Below are 21,136 nucleotides of genomic sequence, written 5' to 3'. Positions count from 1 at the left end.
AGGTGGCCAAAGTATTGGAGTTTCAGCTTTAGCATCAGTCCTTCCAATGAACACCCAGGACTGATCTCCTTTAGAATGGACAGTTTGAATCTCCTCGCAGTCCAAGGGACTCTCAAGAGTCTTCTCCAATACCACAGTTCAAAAGCATCAATTCTTCAGCGATCAGCTTTCTTCACAGTCCAACTCTCACATCTAGTATCAGTTCAGTTCAGTTCAGTCGCTCAGTCGTGTCCGACTCTCCGCGACCCCATGAATCACAGCATGCCAGGCCTCCCTGTCCATCACCAACTCCCGGAGTACACTCAAACTCATGTCCACAGAGTCGGTGATGCCATCCAGCCATCTCATTCTCCGTCGTCCCCTTCTCCTCCCGCCCCCAACCTTTTCCAGCATCAGAGTCTTTTCTCTAGGTCCTTTAGACCAGAGAAAAATCACTTATCTTCAGGCTATTTGGGGCCAGAATAGGCTTTGGGGGCACATCTAGGACAACCTGCATCCCTGAGCTAGAAGCCCATTAGCCATTAGCCTTAACTGATATCCGGTGGCTTAGATGGTAAAAAATCTGCCTGCAATGCAGGAGACCCAGGTTCAATCCCTGGGATGGGAAGATCCCCTGGAGAAGGGAATGGCTACCCACTCCAGTATTCTTGCTTTGAGAATTCCATGGACAGAGGAGACTGACAGGCTACAGTTAATGGGGTTGCAAAGAGTTGGACACAACTGAGCAACTGTCACTTTAACTGATACATGTGTGGTAAAGGCATAGACACAACTGTTCACCTCACAGTAAGAGTCCGTGTCAGATTTCCAAATAACCCCAAAATTGTTTGAGTTTCTGAATGTTATAGAGTTTAGAGCTTGCTTCTTATTTGACAAATTTTGGAGCAAAATGAAGGAAAAAAACGCTAAATACTTACAAATAACTTTTCTGCAGTGCTTCTACAGTTCACCAAATGTTCTCATATTGTACAAACATAATACAGGAGAAATGGGAAGGAATGAGGCACACACAAAAAGACTTCAATCATTCATCAGACAACACTTATTTTCTACAGAAACCATATGTACAATGGATTGATCCTAGCATTTCCCTGCATGTACCTGGGTGTCAAAGACATTATTCAGCAAAATTCCATACTGATGAGAGAGGCAATCAGAAAGCCAACGACAATCATGGATAACCTAAGGAATCAGAAGACAGAGTTATTAGAACCTTGTTATTACTCTTACTAGCAGATGAATCAGCTGACACACTCACCTTCAAAATTCTCTTATCTTCTAATACCATCTGAAGTCCATTGTTGAAAGCACGACTACCCAGAAGGAAAATGTCAAACAAGTAAACCCGGCTATTTGTGGCCACCTACAATAGACCATTCAGACACGCATTATAAGACAGAACTAGGGAAGAGGAAGACATGAAAGATAGGGTCAAGAAAGACACATTTTTAAAGTAAACAATACTTACTCATTGACTCTTAGGGAAATAGGTTTAAATTCATCTTAAGTTAAAGAAAAAACCCTCACTGGGATCAACAAGTCCACATTGCTACTTTTCTTTTTCACACTTCTATATTTAAAATGGATAACAAACAAGGTCCTACTGCATAGCACAGGGAACTCTGCTCAATGTTATATGGCAGCCTGGATGGGAGGGGAGTCTGGGAAGGAATGGAAATCTATATGCAGGACTGAGTCCCTTTGCTGTGCACCTGAAAATATAACATTGTTAATCAGCTATACTCCAATACAAAATAAATATGTTTTTTACAGACCCACAAATACACTATCTCTGTGATCTTTCAAAGGAAAGAAAAGGACAAGTTGGTGGTTGGCCTTTAGCTTTTTTCTCTTTTAATGTTTTACGTTTCACCTGTGGCATCCTAATATTCTGGAATTATAGGTTTAAGGGGAACTAACAATATTTAATTCTCAATAACACAAAATGCTATTTCTCTGAATTCCATAACAAGCATGGTCATGTGAGGTGCTACATAAAATTACTCAGAAGATCCTTGTCCTCTAGCAGTTTAAAACAGGCTGGCACAAATGGTAGCATGTGAAATACTGTCACTTTGATCAATTTTATACAATTTTAAGAATTATAGGTTGCAGTGGCTCAGATGGTAAAGCTTCTGCCTACAGTGCTAGAGACCTGAGTTCGATCCCTGGGTCAGGAAGATCCTCTGGAGAAGGAAATGGCAACCCACTCCTGTATTCTTGCCTGGAAAATTCCATGGATGGAGGAGCCTGGTAGGCTACAGTCTACGGGGTTGCAAAGAGTCGGACACGACTGAGCGACTTCACCTTCACTTTTCTGATTATAAAAGTCACAAAGGTTATATAGTTGTATAATGTACTGAGTCAAAGAATAAAGGTAAGAACAGATCCAAATAGGTCTTGAGAGCCAGTTATGGGACAGGCGGATGGCATCTTTTTCATTTCAGGAGCTACTGTTGGTACAGTTACAATTACCAGGCCAACCAGGAGGATGGTTGTTATCCATCTTTTCAGTGAATCATTGCATCATGCAGTACAACACTCCCTTCCTTTTTTTCATATAAAATGTATATGACTCTAATAATATGCATTCAAATCTATACCCTGCTTTTTTCTCTCATAAACTTTCAAACATTTTTCTATACTATATTTGTCAACTTTTGGCAGCCACATAAGATCTATCAAATATACTGTATTATCTCCTACTGTTAATTATTTAAGTGGCTTCTGACTTTTCACCACTATAAATGCTGCCAAGACGAACCGGTTCATACAGAATTTTTTCTCCATATTTTGAATTATTTAGGATGGACTCCCAGAAACAAACCTGAGAATTGTGCCAATAATTAAAAAAAAAAACCTTTATGACTCTAAACAAATATTCACTACCTTCACCTTAGGACATAATGTTATAACTGAAAATATTTGACCACAGATGTAGGTTAAACATTTAAATAATTTAAAGAAAAGCAGGGGGAAATACTGACAGAAAGAAATCAGATTAGGAAAAACAAAACAGAACAAAGAAAGAAACACAAAATGAAAACAAAGGTTTAGGAATTGAAGGTGCCAGATACTAAGAAAAGTGAGGAGTTAGAAATAAGGCAATGGGCTGAAGGTCTGTATAAGTAAGTCTCTAAGTTACGCCTTTCCATTCTCATGGAGGACAGAGATATATTCTCTGGATAAATTCAACGAGAGAGGCTCTAGGGTTGGGAATATAAGATATAGAAGAGGGCAGAGGGCTGGTAATGGAGTCAGAAATGAGTCTGCACACTGAATTCTGAGCCTCCAGGCCTCTTCCCTTGTAGCTTCCAGCTTGACATCACCAGCTTGCATTGGAACTAGAGGATAGAGGGTTCCAGGGAAGATGGCTTCAAGACAAAAATGCAGCCCAGGTTATCAGAATAGATGTAAGCCTGTGAAAAACTATTCTGAGGGGAAACTATGGGAAGGCTTAGCCACAAATGAAAGGAAAACAAAGCTGCTGCTGCTGCTGCTGCTGCTAAGTCACTTCAGTCGTGTCCGACTCTGTGTGACCCCACAGACGGAAGCCCACCAGGCTCCCCCGTCACTGGGATTCTCCAGGCAAGAACCCTGGAGTGGGGTGCCATTTCCTTCTCCAATTATCAATTCTATGAAAAACAAAAGGTTGGTCAAGAAAAGAACAATCTTACTGGCTCAACAAGGAGCAATGTTTACATAGTCATATACAGCCTGAATCCTGTCTTAATCAAAAATTGGGACATAAATTCCCCCACTGAAAAAAAAAACCAAACACCTCACCAAAAACACTAATTTAAAAAGACACACAACCCAATGTTCAAAGCAGCATTATTTACAATAGGTTATTACCTGGAAATAACGTAAGTGTTCATCAACAGGTGAAAGGAAAAAGAAGTGGTGCGAGACACACACACACACAATGGACTACTACTCAGTTACAAAAAAGAACACACTTTAGTCATTCACAGCAACATGGATGGACCTGGAAGGCGTTACCAGACACAGAAAGAGAAATACTGTAGGATATCACTTATATGTGGAATCTAAAAATACAACAAACTAGTGAATATAACCGGAGAAGGCAATGGCAAGCCACTCCAGTACTCTTGCCTAGAAAATCCCATGGATGGAGGAGCCTGGTAGGCTGCAGTCCATGGGGTTGCTGAGGGTCTGACATGACTGAGTGACTTCACTTTCACTTTTCACTTTCACACATTGGAGAAGGAAATGGCAACCCACTCCAGTGTTCTTGCCTGGAGAATCCCGGGGACGGGGGAGCCTGCTGGACTTCTGTCTATGGGGTCACACAGAGTCAGACACGACTGAAGTGACTTAGCAGCAGCAGCAGCAGCAGTGAATATAACAAAAAGAGAAGTCAACTCACAGATATAGAAAACAAACTAGTGGGGGATATAGGGGTAGGGGAGCAGGACGTACAAACTATTGGGTGTAATACAGGCTCAAGAACGTATTGTACAACATGGGGAATACAGCCAACAATTTTGTAATAACTGTAAGTGGAAAGTAACCTTTAAAAATTATAAAAAAAATATGGGTTCTCTGGTGGCTCAGTGGTAAAGAATTCACCTGCCAATATAGGAGACACAGGTTCAGTCCCTGATCCAGGAATATCCCAGACACTGAGGAGCAACTAAGACTGTGCACCACACTTATTGAGCCTGTGCTCTAAAGTACGGGAGCCGCAATTACTTAGCCTGCTTGCCCTAAAGCCTAGCTCCATAAGAAGAGAAACCACCAGCGTAAAAATAACCGATGCACCACAACTAGAGAGTAGCTCCTGCTTGCCATAACTAAAGAAGAGCCCATGCGGCAATGAAGCCCCAACACAGCCAGATTAAATAAATTAATCAAATTATTTTTAAAAAATCAGTTGTATTCTTATAAAAAGTTATATAAAAATAAAAATTCTTAAAAATTGGGATGTAGCTACATTGGTAGGCTCTACGGAATGTGGGTGTTATAGAGAGCAAAATCTTTATTTAGTATAATAAAAGTTAATAATTTGTAAAACTAATTAATAAAGAGAGAACAATGACAAATTATTAGAAAAAGGAAAACAGAAATATTTCAATATGTTAAAAGTCGCTACCTCTGTATTTTGTGTGTCTGGTTCCCTGGTTTTTGAGACTGCTACCAGAGGATGCCCCTTGATGGCATGGCTCTGGTGCTGGGGTGGCTTGTATTTCTGGGTCCTACAGGACTGTGGCAGGTCAGGTGGTCTGGTATTACCATCTTTTTCAGAATGTTCCATAGTTTATTGTGATCCACACAGTCAAAGGCTTTGGCATAATCAATGAAGCAGAAATTGATGTTTTTCTGGAACTCTCTGGCTTTCTCCATGATCCAGCGGATGTTGGCAATTTGATCTCTGGTGCCTCTGCCTTTTCTAAAACCTGCTTGAACATCTGGGAGTTCAGGGTTCACATATTGCTGAAGCCTGGCTTGGAGAATTTTGAACATGACTTTACTAGCGTGTGAGATGAGTGCAATTGTGCGGTAGTTTGAGCATTCTTTGGCATTGCCTTTCTTTGGGATTGGAATGAAGACTGACCTTTTCCCGTCCTGTGGCCACTGCTGAGTTTTCCAAATTTGCTGGCATATTGAGTGCAGCACTTTCACAGCATCATCTTTCAAGATTTAAAATAGCTCAACTGGAATTCCATCACCTCCACTAGCTTTGTTCGTAGTGAAGCTTTCTAAGGCCCACTTGACTTCACGTACCAAGATGTCTGGCTCTAGGTCACTGATCACATTATTGTGACTATCTTGGTCGTGAAGATCTTTTTTGTACAGTTCTTCTGTGTATTCTTGCCACCTCTTCTTAATATCTTCTGCTTCTGTTAGGTCCATACCATTTCTGTCCTTTATCGAGCCCATCTTTGCATGAAATGTTCCCTTGGAATCTTTAATTTTCTTGAAGACCACACCACCTGACCTGCCTCTTGAGGAAGCAAGAGTCAGAACTGTACATGGAACAACAGACTGTTTCCAAATAGGAAAAGGAGTACGTCAAGGTTGTATATTGTCACCCTGCTTATTTAACTTATATGCAGAATACATCATGAGGAACGTTGGGCTGGAAGAAGCACAAGCTGGAATCAAGATTGCTGGGAGAAATATCTATAACCTCAGATATGCAGATGACACCACCCTTATGGCAGAAAGTGAAGAGGAACTCAAAAGCCTCTTGATGAAAGTGAAAGAGGAGAGTGAAAAGGTTGGCTTGAAGCTCAACATTCAGAAAACAAAGATCATGGCATCTGGTCCCATCACTTCATGGGAAATAGATGGAAAAACAGTGGAAACAGTGTCAGACTTTATTTTTTGGGCTCCAAAATCACTGCAGATGCTGATTGCAGCCATGAAATTAAAAGACACTTACTCCTTGGAAGGAAAGTTATGACCAACCTAGACAGTATATTAAAAAGCAGAGACATTACTTTGCCAACAAAGGTCCGTCTAGTCAAGGCTATGGTTTTTCCCATGGTCGTGTATGGATGTGAGAGTTGGACTGTGAAGAAAGCTGATCACCGAAGAATTGATGCTTTTGAACTGTGGTGTTGGAGAAGACTCTTGAGAGTCCCTTGAACTGCAAGGAGATCCAACCAGTCCATTCTAAAGGAGATCAATCCTGGGTGTTCATTGGAAGGACTGATGCTGAAGCTGAAACTGCAATACTTTGGCCACCTCATGTGACGAGTTGACTCACTGGAAAAGACTCTGATGCTGGGAAAGGTTGGGGGCAGGAGGAGAAGGGGATGACAGAGAATGAGATGGCTGGATGGCATCACCGACTCTGTGGGCATGAGTTTGAGTGAACTCCGAGAGTTGGTGATAGACAGGGAGGCCTGGCGTGCTGTGATTCATGGGGTTGCAGAGAGTCGGACATGACTGAGCAACTGAACTGAACAGGACTGGGGCAATTGGAGGGACAGTTCTTGGCAGGCTACCATGACCCCCGCTAAGGGCACTACACAGACAGTGGACTGGGGCACATGCTCCAGTCTTTCTGTGAAGGAGAGCTCTTTGCTTGCCCTGGAGCTTCAGCCTGAGGGGCAGGTTCCAGGGCTGGTACACTTTAGTGGCCTTTGGAGCTGCTCTCAAGGAACATAAGCTGTGGACTCCATCTCAATGCTTTCCCTCGCTACAGATTGCCGATATCACCCAGAAGAGGGCAGATACACTCGTCTGGAGTCCTGATTTCTGTAACTGCCATGCAGGGGACATCTCCAGATTGCCCAGCTCTACTGGCCAGCAAGGTTTATGCTGTGGTCCCATCAGTTCAGTTCAGTTCAGTTGCTCAGTTGTGTCTGACTCTTTGCGACCCCATGAACTGCAGCACACCAGGCCTCTCTGTCCATCACCAACTCCCAGAGTCCACGCAAACCCATGTCCATTGAGTTGGTGATGCCATCCAACCATCTCATCTTCTGTCGTCCCCTTCTCCTCCTGCCCTCAATCTTACCCAGCATCAGGGTCTTTTCAAATGAGTCAGCTCTTCGCATCAGGTGGCCAAAGTATTGGAGTTTCAGCTTCAACATCAGTCCTTCAGATGAATACCCAGGACTGATCTCCTTTAGGATGGACTGGCTGGATCTCCTTGTAGTCCAAGGGACTCTCAAGAGTCTTGTCCAACACCACAGTTCAAAAGCATCAATTCTTCGGTGCTCGGTTTTTTTTATAGTCCAACTCTCACATCCATACATGACCATGGGAAAAACCATAGCCTTGACTAGATAGACCTTTGTTGACAAAGTAATGTCTCTGCTTTTAAATATACTGTCCAGGTTTGTCATAACTTTTCTTTCAAGGAGTAAGCGTCTTTTTATTTCACAGCTGCAATCAGCATCCGCAGTGATTTTGGAGCCCCCCAAAATAAAGTCAGCCACTGTTTCCACTGTTTTCCCATCTATTTGCCATGAAGTAATGGGACCAGATATCATGATCTTAGTTTTCTGAATGTTGAGCTTTAAGCCAACTTTTTCACTCTCCTCTTTCACTTTCATCAAGAGGCTCTTTAGTTCTTCACTTTCTGCCATAAAGGTGGTGTCATCTGCATATTTGAGGTTATTGATATTTCTCCCGGCAATCTTGATTCCAGCTTGTGCTTCATCCAGCCCAGCATTTCTCATGCTGTGGTTCCATAGGACCTTATATATTTACATACTTTAAAAAGCTGATGGCCAAGGGTTCATTTCCAGTCACCCTGAGTCTGTGTGCTGAGATCATCTACATGGGGACACTGACAGGTCTCGGGATATTGTCAACTACTGGGAGTTATTAAAAGTGTAACAGGCTGCTTAGACAGCAAAGAGGTTTGAAAAACACCAGGAGCTGAGGCAGAGTTGAATAACAAGGTAGGCTGATGTAAGTCTTCATTCAAGAGATAGCGGACATTGGTTGGGAATTCAGCTGGTTTTTTTGGCCCACTCCCCCTTTAAATATCAACCCATGGGGCCCGAGTGGTGAAGAACCCACCTGCCAATGCAGGAAACTAAGAGACAAGGCTTCAATTCTTGGTTAGGGAAAATTTCCTGGAGGAGGGCATGGTAACCCACTCCAATATTCTTGCCTGGAAAATCCCATGGACAGGAGAGCCTGGCAGGTTACAGTCCATAGGGTCACAAAGAGCCAGACATGACTGAAGCTATTTAGCACACACACCCCTTAAATACTGATGCTGCTGAGTTTGATCCAAATGTGGTTACCCATCCTCTAGCTATTCAAGGCTCAGTACAAACGTCTTTGGATATAATAGAAACCCTCATCTGACATCTCCTTGATCCAGGAAAATGAAAATGATGTGGCAGAAATCTACTGTGGAAAGTTACCAACCAGAAGGAAAGATAAGAAATTCTCTACATATCTAAGGCAAGAAAACAGAGCTGAGAAAGAAGACCTTAAGTAGAGCCTATGAGACTTAACCGATGATTATAAAGCTCTTTCCTTTTGAAAATAATAAAAAGTATGAGGAAACTGAAAGACATTCCAAACAAGTTACAGGACAGCAACACTGGGGTGACATAAAAAGAAAAAATAAATTTACCAGTGAATCTACAATTATTTCAAAAGTTTTAAGAACTCTCTCACCTGAAGCCAACATAGTCTCCCATGACGACACACATTAGCTCCTTCTGCTGCCACACTCAGGACACTTTGCTTCTTGATGTGGAGCATCTGATGAGAAAAGGAAGAAAATAAAAATCTCCAGGAAATAAATGCTGCAATTATGACATCATGAATGGCACAAGTAAAATTGCTAGAAATAAACAAATTGGATCATACTTTTTAAACTTACAAAATCCCAAACACGTTTGCTTCATGCACACACAAACACACACACACATCACACTGAATATCTCTGATCTTCTTTTCAGTGTTCACAAAGGTATTCCACAACTGGAAAATAAATAATTCTTATCACAAATGCTAATAAGAGTTGCAAACTCAGATACTTTTTGTCACCACTGATGTTACAGTGAACAATTTCTAGTCCTTATGGCAAGATTCTTCATGCAAAAAACAGCAAACTAACACAGGGCAATTTACTGTACCAAAAGGGAACTCATAGTGGCTGAGTCTCACAGTATCTACTGCTCAGAATGAGAAAAACACAGACTCAACAGATCCTTTAAAGTCTTGGATTCATTAAATTACTCAAAACTGAAATAAGAGTATCCCCAAAACACATGCTGGTCCTCTTATTACCTACAATCTTATCATATTTCAAAACATTATACAATTCTAAAATCCTTACTCCATAATCCATGAAAATATTTATATGACACAAGATTCTCCCCATTTTACAGGTAGATAAATTACTCAAGAATAGAAGGGCAAAGCAATGTACACTAGCACAGTATCTTTCTTTTCAGAGCATAAAGTTTCTATACTCTGAGTATCTTTCATCAATGATTAAAAAAGGGGACTGAATTTCAGTTTCATTCTCAATCAATAAGACGGCTGCAAAACCAGGAACAAAGGCTGTATTTCCCTATTGATAAGAATTTCCAACCAGCTCTTTAAATTTCCAGAGCAAAGGTTCTCATCTTATTTTTTGCTGCTGTCATGGAGCCTTTGAAGCATCTGTTGACATATTAAAAACTCTTATAACAATAAAAATGACAATGAAATAGATATTTCTCTAAAGAAAATATACAATTGGAAAAGAATCTTTAAAAAAAAAGAGTAGACATATGTAGAACCGACTTACTTTATTGTACACCTGAAATTAACACAACATTGTAAGTCAACTATACTCCAGTAAAAATTTGTTAAAAATAGCCAATAAGCACATGAAAATATATTTAATGCTATTATCCTTCAGGGAAATGCAAATCAAAACCACAAAGATGTATTATTACTTCACACCACTAGGATGGCTATAATTAAAATGACAGATAATAAGTGTAGGTGAGCATGTGGAGAAATTGGAACCCTTATGTCCTGCTAGTAGGAAAGTAAAATGGTGCAGCAACTTTGCAAAACAGTACCGGCCAATCCTCAAAGAGTTAAACACAGAATCATTATATGAACCAGCAACTCCACTTGTAATTATCTATCCGGGAGAAATGGAAACACATGCCCACACAAAGACTTGTACAATGTGTGTTCACAGCAGCATTATTCATAACAGCCAAAAAAGCAAAAACAACCCAGTTCAGTTCAGTTCAGTTCAGTCGCTCAGTCGTGTCCGACTCTCCGCGACCCCATGAATCACAGCACGCCAGGCCTCCCTGTCCATCACCAACTCCCGGAGTACACTCAAACTCATGTCCACAGAGTCGGTGATGCCATCCAGCCATCTCATTCTCCGTCGTCCCCTTCTCCTCCCGCCCCCAACCTTTCCCAGCATCAGAGTCTTTTCCAGTGAGTCAACTCGTCGCATGAGGTGGCCAAAGTATTGCAGTTTCAGCTTTAGCATCAGTCCCTCCAATGAACATCCAGGATTGATCTCCTTTAGAATGGACTGGTTGGATCTCCTTGCAGTATAAGGGACTCTCAAGAGTCTTCTCCAACACCACAGTTCAAAAGCATCGATTCTTCGGCGATCAGCCTTCTTCACAGTCCAACTCTCACAACCATACATGACCACGGGAAAAACCATTGCCTTGACTAGACGGACCTTGGTTGGCAAAGTAATGTCTCTGCTTTTTAATATACTATCAAGGTTGGTCATAACTTTCCTTCCAAGGAGCAAGCGTCTTTTAATTTCATGGCTGCAATCAGCATCTGCAGTGATTTTGGAGCCCAAAAAAACAAAGTCTGACACTGTTTCCACTGTTTTTCCATCTATTTCCCATGAAGTGATGGGACCAGATGCCATGATCTTTGTTTTCTGAATGTTGAGCTTCAAACCAACCTTTCACTCTCCTCTTTCACTTTCATCAAGAGGCTTTTGAGTTCCTCTTCACTTTCTGCCATAAGGGTAGTGTCATCTGCATATCTGAGGTGGAGGTGATGGAATTCCAGTTGAGCTATTACAAGTCTTGAAAGATGATGCTGTGAAAGTGCTGCACTCAATATGCCAGCAGATTTGGAAAACTCAGCAGTGGCCACAGGACTGGAAGAGGTCAGTCTTCATTCCAATCCCAAAGAAAGGCAATGCCAAAGAATGCTTAAACTACCGGACAATTGCCCTCATCTCACACGCTAGCAAAGTCATGCTCAAAATTCTCCAAGCCAGGCTTCAGCAATATGTAAACCGTGAACTCCCAGATGTTCAAGCAGGTTTTAGAAAAGGCAGAGGCACCAGAGATCAAATTGCCAACATCCGCTGGATCATGGAGAAAGCAAGAGAGTTTCAGAAAAACATCTATTTCTGCTTCATTGACTATGCCAAAGCCTTTGACTGTGTGGATCACAATAAACTGTGGAACACTCTGAAAGAGATGGGAATCCCAGACCACCTGACCTGCCTCTTGAGAAACCTGTATGCAGGTCAGGAAGCAACAGTTAGAACTGGACATGGAACAACAGACTGGTTCCAAATAGGAAAAGGTGTACGTCAAGGTTGTATATTGTCACCTTGCTTATTTAACTGATATGCAGAGTACATCATGAGGAACGCTGGGCTGGAAGAAGCACAAGCTGGAGTCAAGATTGCTGGGAGAAATATCAAAAACAACCCAAGTGTCCCTCAAATGGTGAAAGGATAAATGAAATGTGAATATACCAAGGAATATTATTTGGCAACAAAAATAAATGAAATACCGATATGTGCTATAACACAGAAGTTGAAAGCATTATTCTAGGTGAAAGAACCCAAACCAATCACAAACAACCATACATTGTATGATCTAATTTATATGAAATATCCTAAACTAGCAAATTCACAGAGGCAGAAAATAGATTAGTAGTTGTCAGGGGCTGGGGGACTGAGGAGGGATTGGAGGTATTGGCTAAGGAATATGGGGTTTCATTTTGGGGTATTAAAAATGTTCTAAAATTCATTGTGGTAATGGATGTACAATTCTGTGAATATGCTAAACGATGGTGAAGCATACATTTTAAATTGTCAAATTTTATGGCATGTGAATTATATCTCAATAAAGCTGTTTAAAAAAAAAAGAATCTAGTTGAAAGTTAACACTCCATTAAAAAATACACCTGGGCATACATAAGCATAAGCTTGCATCTAAACAAAAAAACCTAATAACTTCCCTGACATCTATCTGTGAATCATAACCTAGGCTGAAGAGTTACCGCCACATGTCAAATTAGTGAATCATAAAGAAATTGCCTAAACAAAGCATCCAGTCTTTTTAAAATATAAATAAAAAATTTCTGACTCTCCTCTAAAACTGCCAATGACTCTCCATCTTACTCAAGTCAAACTTGAAATCCTTATGTCTAAAAATCCCTACCTGATCTGCTTCCTGCCCACTTCCATTTCTTAACACTCTTTCACTATGTTCCTGCCACAAGGACCTCCCTGCTGCCTCTGCATACAAGTCAAGTGTGTTTCAGCTACAGGACCTCAGCTCTTGCTAATCATGCCTTCTTTAACTTTTTAACCTATTTATCCACATGATTAGCTCCCTTACTTCTTTTAAGGTTTCTGCTTCACTGTCACCTTTTCACAGAGGTTTTCTCTATCTACCCTAAATAAAATAGGAACTCCTTAACATTCTATTCACCCTACTACAGTTTTGTTTTCTTTATAGCATTTACCATCAATTGACATATAATTATTTATTTTTTCGCATTAAACTCCTTCAGGGCTGGAACTTTATCTTTTGTTTTTTTTCTGTTTTTCACATAGAATTTTTAAAATTAATTTTTGGTCATGCTGAGTCTTCATTGCTGCCTTTGGGCTTTCTCTAGTTGCAGTCCTTGGGCTTTTCACTGCATGGGCTTCTCTTGCATAGGCTCCAGGTGAGCAGGATTCAGTAGCTGCAGCACACAGGCTCAGTAGTTGCAGCTCTTGGGCCCTACAGGGTATGCTCAGTATTGTGGCGAATGGGCTTAGTTACTCTGATGCACTTAGAATCTTCCTGGACCAGGGATCAAATCCGTGTCCCCAGCATTGGCAGGCAGATTTTCATCCGCTGCACCACTAGGAAAGTACTGGAATTTTATCATTATTTTATCCCAGACCTCAGAACAATGCCTGGCACAAAGCAGGCACTCAGATATTCTGTTAAATTATTAGGGAAAACAGTGATCTTACAGTAAGAGAAAAATTTATGAAACATAGACATGATATCCATTTGCAGATAATACTGAGGATGACTAAGGGCAATACTTACTGCAGCACCAAACTTCTGCTGGAACTGATCAATGACTGTGTATGTCACCTCCTCTTCCTCTACAGAAGAACAATATTATATATATTTGTCTTCCTTAGCAACAGAATAGCCCTCCCATTAATTTTAGCCATACTCCTAAATTCCAACTCAACTGCAACTCAAATGTCTAGAACTACTGAGACTATGTCTAGAATACTGAGAACTACTTCATTATCACCAGTATCAGTCCATCCCACTATTAGCATCTGACTTGTCAACTGAGAATAAACAAAAGCCCCAGTGATCATAATCTCATAAAGTGAAATATTTACTCATTTCCTGTGATAATCCATGTTTTCCTCATCATAGGTTTATGTTTTGAACATTTCAAGACAAGTACTTCCTTTTTTAAAAAAATTTTATACAGTTGTTAAAGGTTACACTCCATTTACAGTTATTACAAAATAGTGATTATATTCCCCGGTGTTGTACAATGCATCCTTGTAGCCTATCTTACACACAATAATTAGTACTTCCCATTCCCCCACCCGTATATCACTCCCTAAACTGGTAACCACTAGTTTGTGTTCTATATCCATGAATCCATTTCTTTTTTGTTATATTCACTAGTTTGCTGTAATTTTTAGATTCCACATATGTGATATCATACAGTATTTAAGGTGTTAAAGCTGAAACTGCAATATTTTGGCTACCTCATGCGACGAGGTGACTCAACGGAAAAGACTCTGATGCTGGGAAAAGTTGGGGGTGGGAGGAGAAGGGGACGACAGAGAATGAGATGGCTGGATGGCATCACCGACTCTGTGGGCATGATTTTGAGTGAACTCCGGGAGTTGGTGATGGACTGGGAGGCCTGGTGTGCTGTGATTCATGGGGTCGCGGAGAGTCGGACACAACTGAGCGACTGAACTGAACTGATATTGGGCACATATATATTTATAATTATTATATCTTCTTCCTGGATTGATCCCTTGACCATTACATAGTGTCCTTTTTTGTCTCTTAAAACAGTCTTTGTTTTAAAGTCTATTTTGTCTGATATGAGTATTGCTACTCCAGCTTTCTTCTGATTTCCATTTTCATGTAATACTGTCTTCCATCCCCCCATACAGTATTTAAGACATATGCTTTCTAAAAGCACATTCATAATAAAAAATAGCATTTTAAAATAAATTAGTTCTGGTGATGGGCCAATGTCCACATATTTGGAATTCTCTGGATCCTGAAAATTATTTTTCTAATTATGTAATTTAAAATATTAGAGGTATAGCATAACATATACTAATGTGTCTAGAAGGCAACACAGGAGGAAATCTTTGTGACTTTGAGTTAGGAAAGATTTCTTAGATATGACATCAATAGCACAATCCATAAAAGAAAGAAAATGGATAAACTGTACATCAAAGTTTAAAATGTCTTCTCTTCTTTAAGAGAATGAAAAGGCAAACCAGAAACTTGCAGAAAATATTTGCAACGCATGTATTTGAGAAAAGACTTGTATCTAGAATATATATATAAAAAAACTTCCAGTACTGAATAATAAGAGAACAATCAAATAAGAAAATGAACAAGATATGAATAGACATTCACCAAAGATGTTCAGATGTCAGATAAGCACATTAAAAAATCCTCAACATCCTTAGTCATTAGGGAAATGAAAAAAACAACCAACCAACTTCCAATGGTTTCTCTTCTCACTGCAGAGTAAAAACCAAGTCCTTTTAATCATCAACAAAATCTTCCATGAGCCACTCACCCCACCTCATCCCAAATTGTTCTCCTTACTCCAGCTACACTCATCTCCTTACTGTCCCTTCAAATCGTGGCATATTTCTCTTTCGGGCCTTTGCATTTGTTCATTATTTATGCCTAAAAACCAGTTCCTCCGATATTCATACATTTTGATCCCTCACTTTCTTCAAGATTTTACTTTAAATGTCACCATTTCATTGAGATGTCTTCTGGACACCCCAAAATTGTAAAACTACCCTCTTCACACATTTCTTCTCTTTCATTTTTTTTTTCTACTTAACATGTGGTTCCAGCAAACTACATAGTATACTGATTTATCTTATTTAATGTGTTTCATGAACCATAACTCAAGGAGTGTAGAGATACCAAACTTTAGTATCCCCAGTGTCTGGCAGATAGTGTGCATGCAAATATTAAATAAATGAATGAATCGCAATCTTTTATCTTAATTTGGACCCTAGAAACAATGTCCTAGCTGAAAGTTCCATATAGAACTCTGACTTTGGGTTATATACCAACTCTGAAGAACTCTGAATGACAAAAAAAGCCTAGAAAATTCAAAGCCCTAGTACTCACCAGATGGGCTGTACTTGAGTTCATTCAGAAGAGAGGTTATTGGCACCTCAGGGGCAGGAGAAGCAGGCTTATGTACATTAAGGTCTTCATCTTTTATTGTATCCATCTTGGTTCTTTCTGTATTTAGACTATACTTACAAAAAACAACACTTAGGTGAACTTGTTCTTTGTTGTTAATGCCATACACACATCAGTGGTAAGGACTCTGGACCTTTCATAGAGAACCCATTCATCCACTGCTTACACTGATTTGAAGACACCATCTGCCTGTTTCTTCACTTTAGGAACTACACAACCAGTGAATTAAGAGTTAAGGTTTCCTACCCTAATGTGTATATTTGGGTAACATCATAATTAAGAAAATCATTCCATCATACCTAACAGAAGAAGCCTTTTCTCTTACTGCACCTTGTTCCACTTCATCTAGTAGTTCCACTGTAAAATAACCAGATGGATTTCAACAGAGCTTCCAACCTGAAAACAGTTTACTACTCCTCTCTCACCCACACCCGCAGTTTGATTATGTAACACAGACAGTAATTGGGAATGAAATGTTAGTCCATAGAGGACTTCACCGACCAGTAACAAATAGAGCAGAAAAGATAAACCAAAGTACTGAAGACCCTTAATCTTATATCTCTACATAGCTTTCTTGGTCATTTAGCAGGATTAGGAATCTCTCTACATGTCCACTTTACCCTTTCTGTTCCAGGGCACTATTGTGGTCAAGCAGGTTGGTTCTAGAGATATCTTTTCTTTCCTTTTTATTCCCATCCTAATGCATCTTCCCTCACAGTATGTACTGTTTGGGGTTTTACTCTTAAATCATTCACACTGACTCTTTCACAGGCTGGTACACTAAAGGTCAGAAACATAAAAGGTAACAAAAGCTAGACTGGAAATCACAAAAGAAATATGAGAGAGACATTCCACAGAGACTCTGAAACCACTTTTTTTTAACCTAATGGTTCACAGAATACAGGGAAATATTATATGGACATATCATTGATTCTAAGATGCACATTTTAAACAGCTCTAAAATTAGATATGCCTTCAGTAAATACACATGATAATTAAACTGGCAGCTTTTTTTTCTTAGAGTGGAAAAAGAAATAATGCACCTTATCATTGATGGCATCTAAGATTCAATTAAGTACACTTGGGTACTATTCAGTGGGGGCAGAAGCTTCTCAGGGGTCACAATGTCTCAAAATGTCTCTTTTTCCTACATTCTAAAAGTAATGAGTTTTGGTCAGAGAAAGCAAAATTCACTGAAAACACGTATTAGTCAATTATTATCCTTCATCTTGATAGTTCTTACTCGAGGTGCTTTTCAGCACCTTGGAGACCCCTCCATGGCTGACTAAGCCACAGAGCAAAGAAAGAAGGAGATGACCATTCTCTGATCTTAAAATTATGAATGAAGTCCAGATCGTGAGAATGAATTTAGGAGGAAATGAATCCATCTGTACAGATCCCAAAGCTGGTCAGTGGTCAGCCTTCTCCTGAGTTAGGAGATAGTGGGAGTGATTCCTTCATTTATTTTTACAAACTCATCTACAGCCTAGCTTTGTTCCAGTCCAGAATTCTGCTCTACTGCAAAGTCTAACAGTCAAAGCACAATTAAGAATCACTCTACTACCACCACCATCACTGGCATTTTGAAAAGGTGTTCAAGGGACAAAAAGTGTTTCCAGCAGCGTTCAATTCGGTTCAGTCACTCAGTTGTGTCCAATGCTTTGTGATCACATGGACTGCAGCATGCCAGGCCTCCCTGTCCATCACCAACTCCCACAGTTTACTCAAACTCATGTCCATTGAGTTGGTGATGCCATCCAGCCATCTCATCCTCTGCTGTGCCATTCTCCTCCTGCCCTCAATCTTTCCCAGAATCAGGGTCTTTGCAAATGAGTCAGTTCTTTATATCAGGTGGCCAAAGTATTGGAGTTTCAGCTTCAGCATCAGTAGTTCCAATAAATATTCAGGACTGATTTCCTTTAGGATGGACTGGTTGGATCTCCGTGCAGTCCAAGGGACTCTCAAGAGTTTTCTCTAACACCACAGTTCAAAAGTGTCAATTCTTTGGTGCTCAGCTTTCTTTATAGTCCAACTCTCACATCCATATTTTACTACTGGGAAAACCATAGCTTTGACTAGACAGACCTTTGTTGGCAAAGTAATGTCTCTGCTTTTTAATATGCTGTCTATGTTTGTTATAGCTTTTCTTCCAAGGGGCAACTATCTTAATTTCATGGCTGCAGTCACCATCTGCAGTGACTTTGGAGCCCAGAAAAATAAGTCTGCCACTGTTTCCACTGTTTCCCCATCTATTTGCCATAAATTGATGGGACGAGATGCCATGATCTTAGTTTTCTGAATGTTGAGCTTCAAGCCAACTTTTTCACTCTCCTCTTTCATTTTCATCAAGAGGGTCTTTAGGTCTTTTTCACTTTCTGCCATAAGGGTGGTGTCATCTGCATATCTGAGGTTATTGATATTTCTCCTGGAAATCTTGATTACAGCTTGTGCTTCATCCAGCCCAATGCTTCTCATGATGTACCCTGCATATAAATTAAATAATCAGGGTAACAATACACAGCCTTGACATACTCCTTTCCCAATTTGGAACCAGTCTGTTGTTCCATGTCCAGTTCTAACTGTTGCTTCCTGACCTGCATACAGGTTTCTCAAGAGGCAGGTCAGGTGGTCTGCTATTTCCATATCTTTCAGAATTATCCACAGTTTGTGGTGATCCACACAGTCAAAGGCTTTGGCATAGTCAATAAAACAGAAATAGATGTTTTTCTGGAACTCTCTTGCCTTTTCGATGATCCAGCAGATGTTGGAAATTTGATCTCTGGTTCCTCTGCCTTTTCTAAAACCAGCTTGAACATCTGGAAGTTCGCGGTTCACGTACTGTTGAAGCCTGGCTTGGAGAATTTTGAGCATTACTCTACTAGGGTGTGAGATGAGTGCAATTGTGCAGTAGTTTGAGCATTCTTTGGCACTGCCTTTCTTTGGGACTAGAATGAAAACTGACCTTTTCCAGTCTTGTGGCCACTGCTGAGTTTTCCAAATTTGCTGACATATTGAGTGCAGCACTTTCACAGCATCATCTTTTAGGACTTGAAATAGCCCAACTGGAATTATCTCACCGCCACTAGCTTTGTTTGTGGTGATGCTTCCTAAGGCCCATTTGATTTCACATTCCAAGATGTCTGGCTCTAGGTGAGTGATCACACCATCATGATCATCTGGGTCGTGAAGATTTTTTTTGTATAGTTCTTCTGTGTATTCTTGCCACCTCTTCTTAATATCTTCTGCTTCTGTTAGGTCCATACCATTTCTGTCCTTTATTGATCCCATCTTTGCATGAAATGTTCCCTTGGTATCTCTAATTTTCTTGAAGAGATCTCTAGTCTTTCCCATTCTATTGTTTTCCTCTGTTTCTTTGCACTGATTACTGAGGAAGGCTGTCTTATCTCTCCTTGCTATTCTTTAGAACTCTGCATTCAAATGGGTATATCTTTCCTTTTCTCCTTTTGCTTTTCACTTCTTTTCACAGCTATTTGTAAGACCTCCTTAACCAGCCATTTTGCTTTTTTGCATTTTTTTCCTTGCAGAAGGTCTTGATCCTTGTCTCCTGTACAATGTCACGAACCTCCATCCATAGTTCTTCAGGTACTCTATCAGATCTAGTCCCTTAAATCTATTTGTCACTTCCACTGTATAATCATAAGGGATTTGATTTAGGTCATACCTGAATGGTCTAGTGGTTTTCCTTACTTTCTTCAATTTAAGTCTGTATTTGGCAATAAGGAGTTCATGATTGGGCCACAGTCAGCTCCCGGTCTTGTTTTTGCTGACTGTATAGAGCTTCTCCATCTTTGGCTGCAAAGAATATAATCAATCTGATTTTGGTATTGACCATCTGGTGATATCCATGTGTATAGTCTTCTCTTGAGTTGAAGAGGCTGTTTGCTATGACCAGTGCGCTCTCTTGGCAAAACTCTATTAGCCTTTGCCCTACTTCATTCTGTACTCCAAGGCCAAATCTGTCTGTTACTCCAGGTGTTTCTTGACTTCCTACTTTCATTTTCCAATCCCCTATAATGAAAAGGACATCTTTTTTGGGTGTTAGTCCTAGAAGGTCTTGTAGGTCTTCATAGAATTGTTCAACTTCAGTTTCTTCAGCATTACTGGTTGGGGCATAGAGTTGGATTACTGTGATATTGAATGGTTTGCCTTGGAAATGAACAGAGATCATTCTGTTGTTTTTGAGACTGCATTCAAGTACCGCATTTCATACTCTTTTGTTAACTATGATGGCTACTCCATTTCTTCTAAGGGATTCTTGCCCACAGTAGTAGATATAACAGTCATCTGAGTTAAATTCACCCATTCCAGTCCATTTTAGTTTGCTGATTCCTAAAATGTTGACGTTCACTCTTGCCATCTTTTTGACCACTTCCAATTTGCCTTGATTCATGGACCTAACATTCCAGGTTACTATACAATATTGCTCTTTACAGCATCGGACTTTGCTTCTATCACCAGTCACATCCACAACTGGGTGTTGTTTTTTCTTTGGTTCCATCTCTTCGTTCTTTCTGGAGTTAGTTCTCCACTGATCTCCAGTAGCATACTGGGCACCTATCGACCTGGGGAGTTCATCCTTCAGTGTCCTATCTTTTTGCCTTTTCATACTGTTTATGGGGTTCTCAAGTAGCGTACTCCAATAGCATACTGAGTGAGAAAGGGCAGTTAGATAAGCTGGCTGGACTTGTCTGCTTTAAAGTAGGTCTGGACTGGCAGTCATTAATTTGGTGAGATTTTCATCTTTCCCTAAATTCTATTTAGCTCACAAAACAATCTTTCAAGAAGTAGTAATCTCTCATTTACAGGAGTCCTTTTCCTTCCTTATATCTGCCTCAATGATTAGAAATGCACAGTTCTATGAGTTCCTAGGTCTTCCATTACCCCACTCCCTTTCACCCAATACTGATATTTACTCCTCCTTGGAGGGCTTT

General features: G+C 40.3%; 1 protein-coding gene across 2 annotated transcripts in view; it reads right to left on the bottom strand.

Annotated features, from left to right (window-relative positions):
• Positions 1–21,136, bottom strand: part of EXD1 (exonuclease 3'-5' domain containing 1) — a 47,674-nt gene that overhangs the window by 12,098 nt on the left and 14,440 nt on the right. Inside the window, exons 4-9 of one of the 2 annotated variants that reach the window (XM_055436915.2) lie at positions 16,484–16,541; positions 16,107–16,234; positions 13,779–13,837; positions 9,118–9,204; positions 1,259–1,363; positions 1,102–1,182 (exon numbers count right to left, since the gene is read on the bottom strand). In XM_055436915.2, coding sequence (XP_055292890.2) covers positions 1,102–1,182; positions 1,259–1,363; positions 9,118–9,204; positions 13,779–13,837; positions 16,107–16,234; positions 16,484–16,541 — 518 coding nt within the window. The remainder of the gene's footprint in view (positions 1–1,101; positions 1,183–1,258; positions 1,364–9,117; positions 9,205–13,778; positions 13,838–16,106; positions 16,235–16,483; positions 16,542–21,136) is intronic. The other variant, XM_055436918.2, reaches the window with a different exon arrangement.

This window comes from Moschus berezovskii, chromosome 9, assembly GCF_049115385.1.
Source record: "Moschus berezovskii isolate FMDL1 chromosome 9, NW_MosBer_1.0, whole genome shotgun sequence".
Taxonomy (NCBI): Eukaryota; Metazoa; Chordata; class Mammalia; order Artiodactyla; family Moschidae; genus Moschus; species Moschus berezovskii.
Note: the sequence above shows the minus strand (reverse complement) of the source record. Positions and strands in the feature narration are given on the sequence as shown.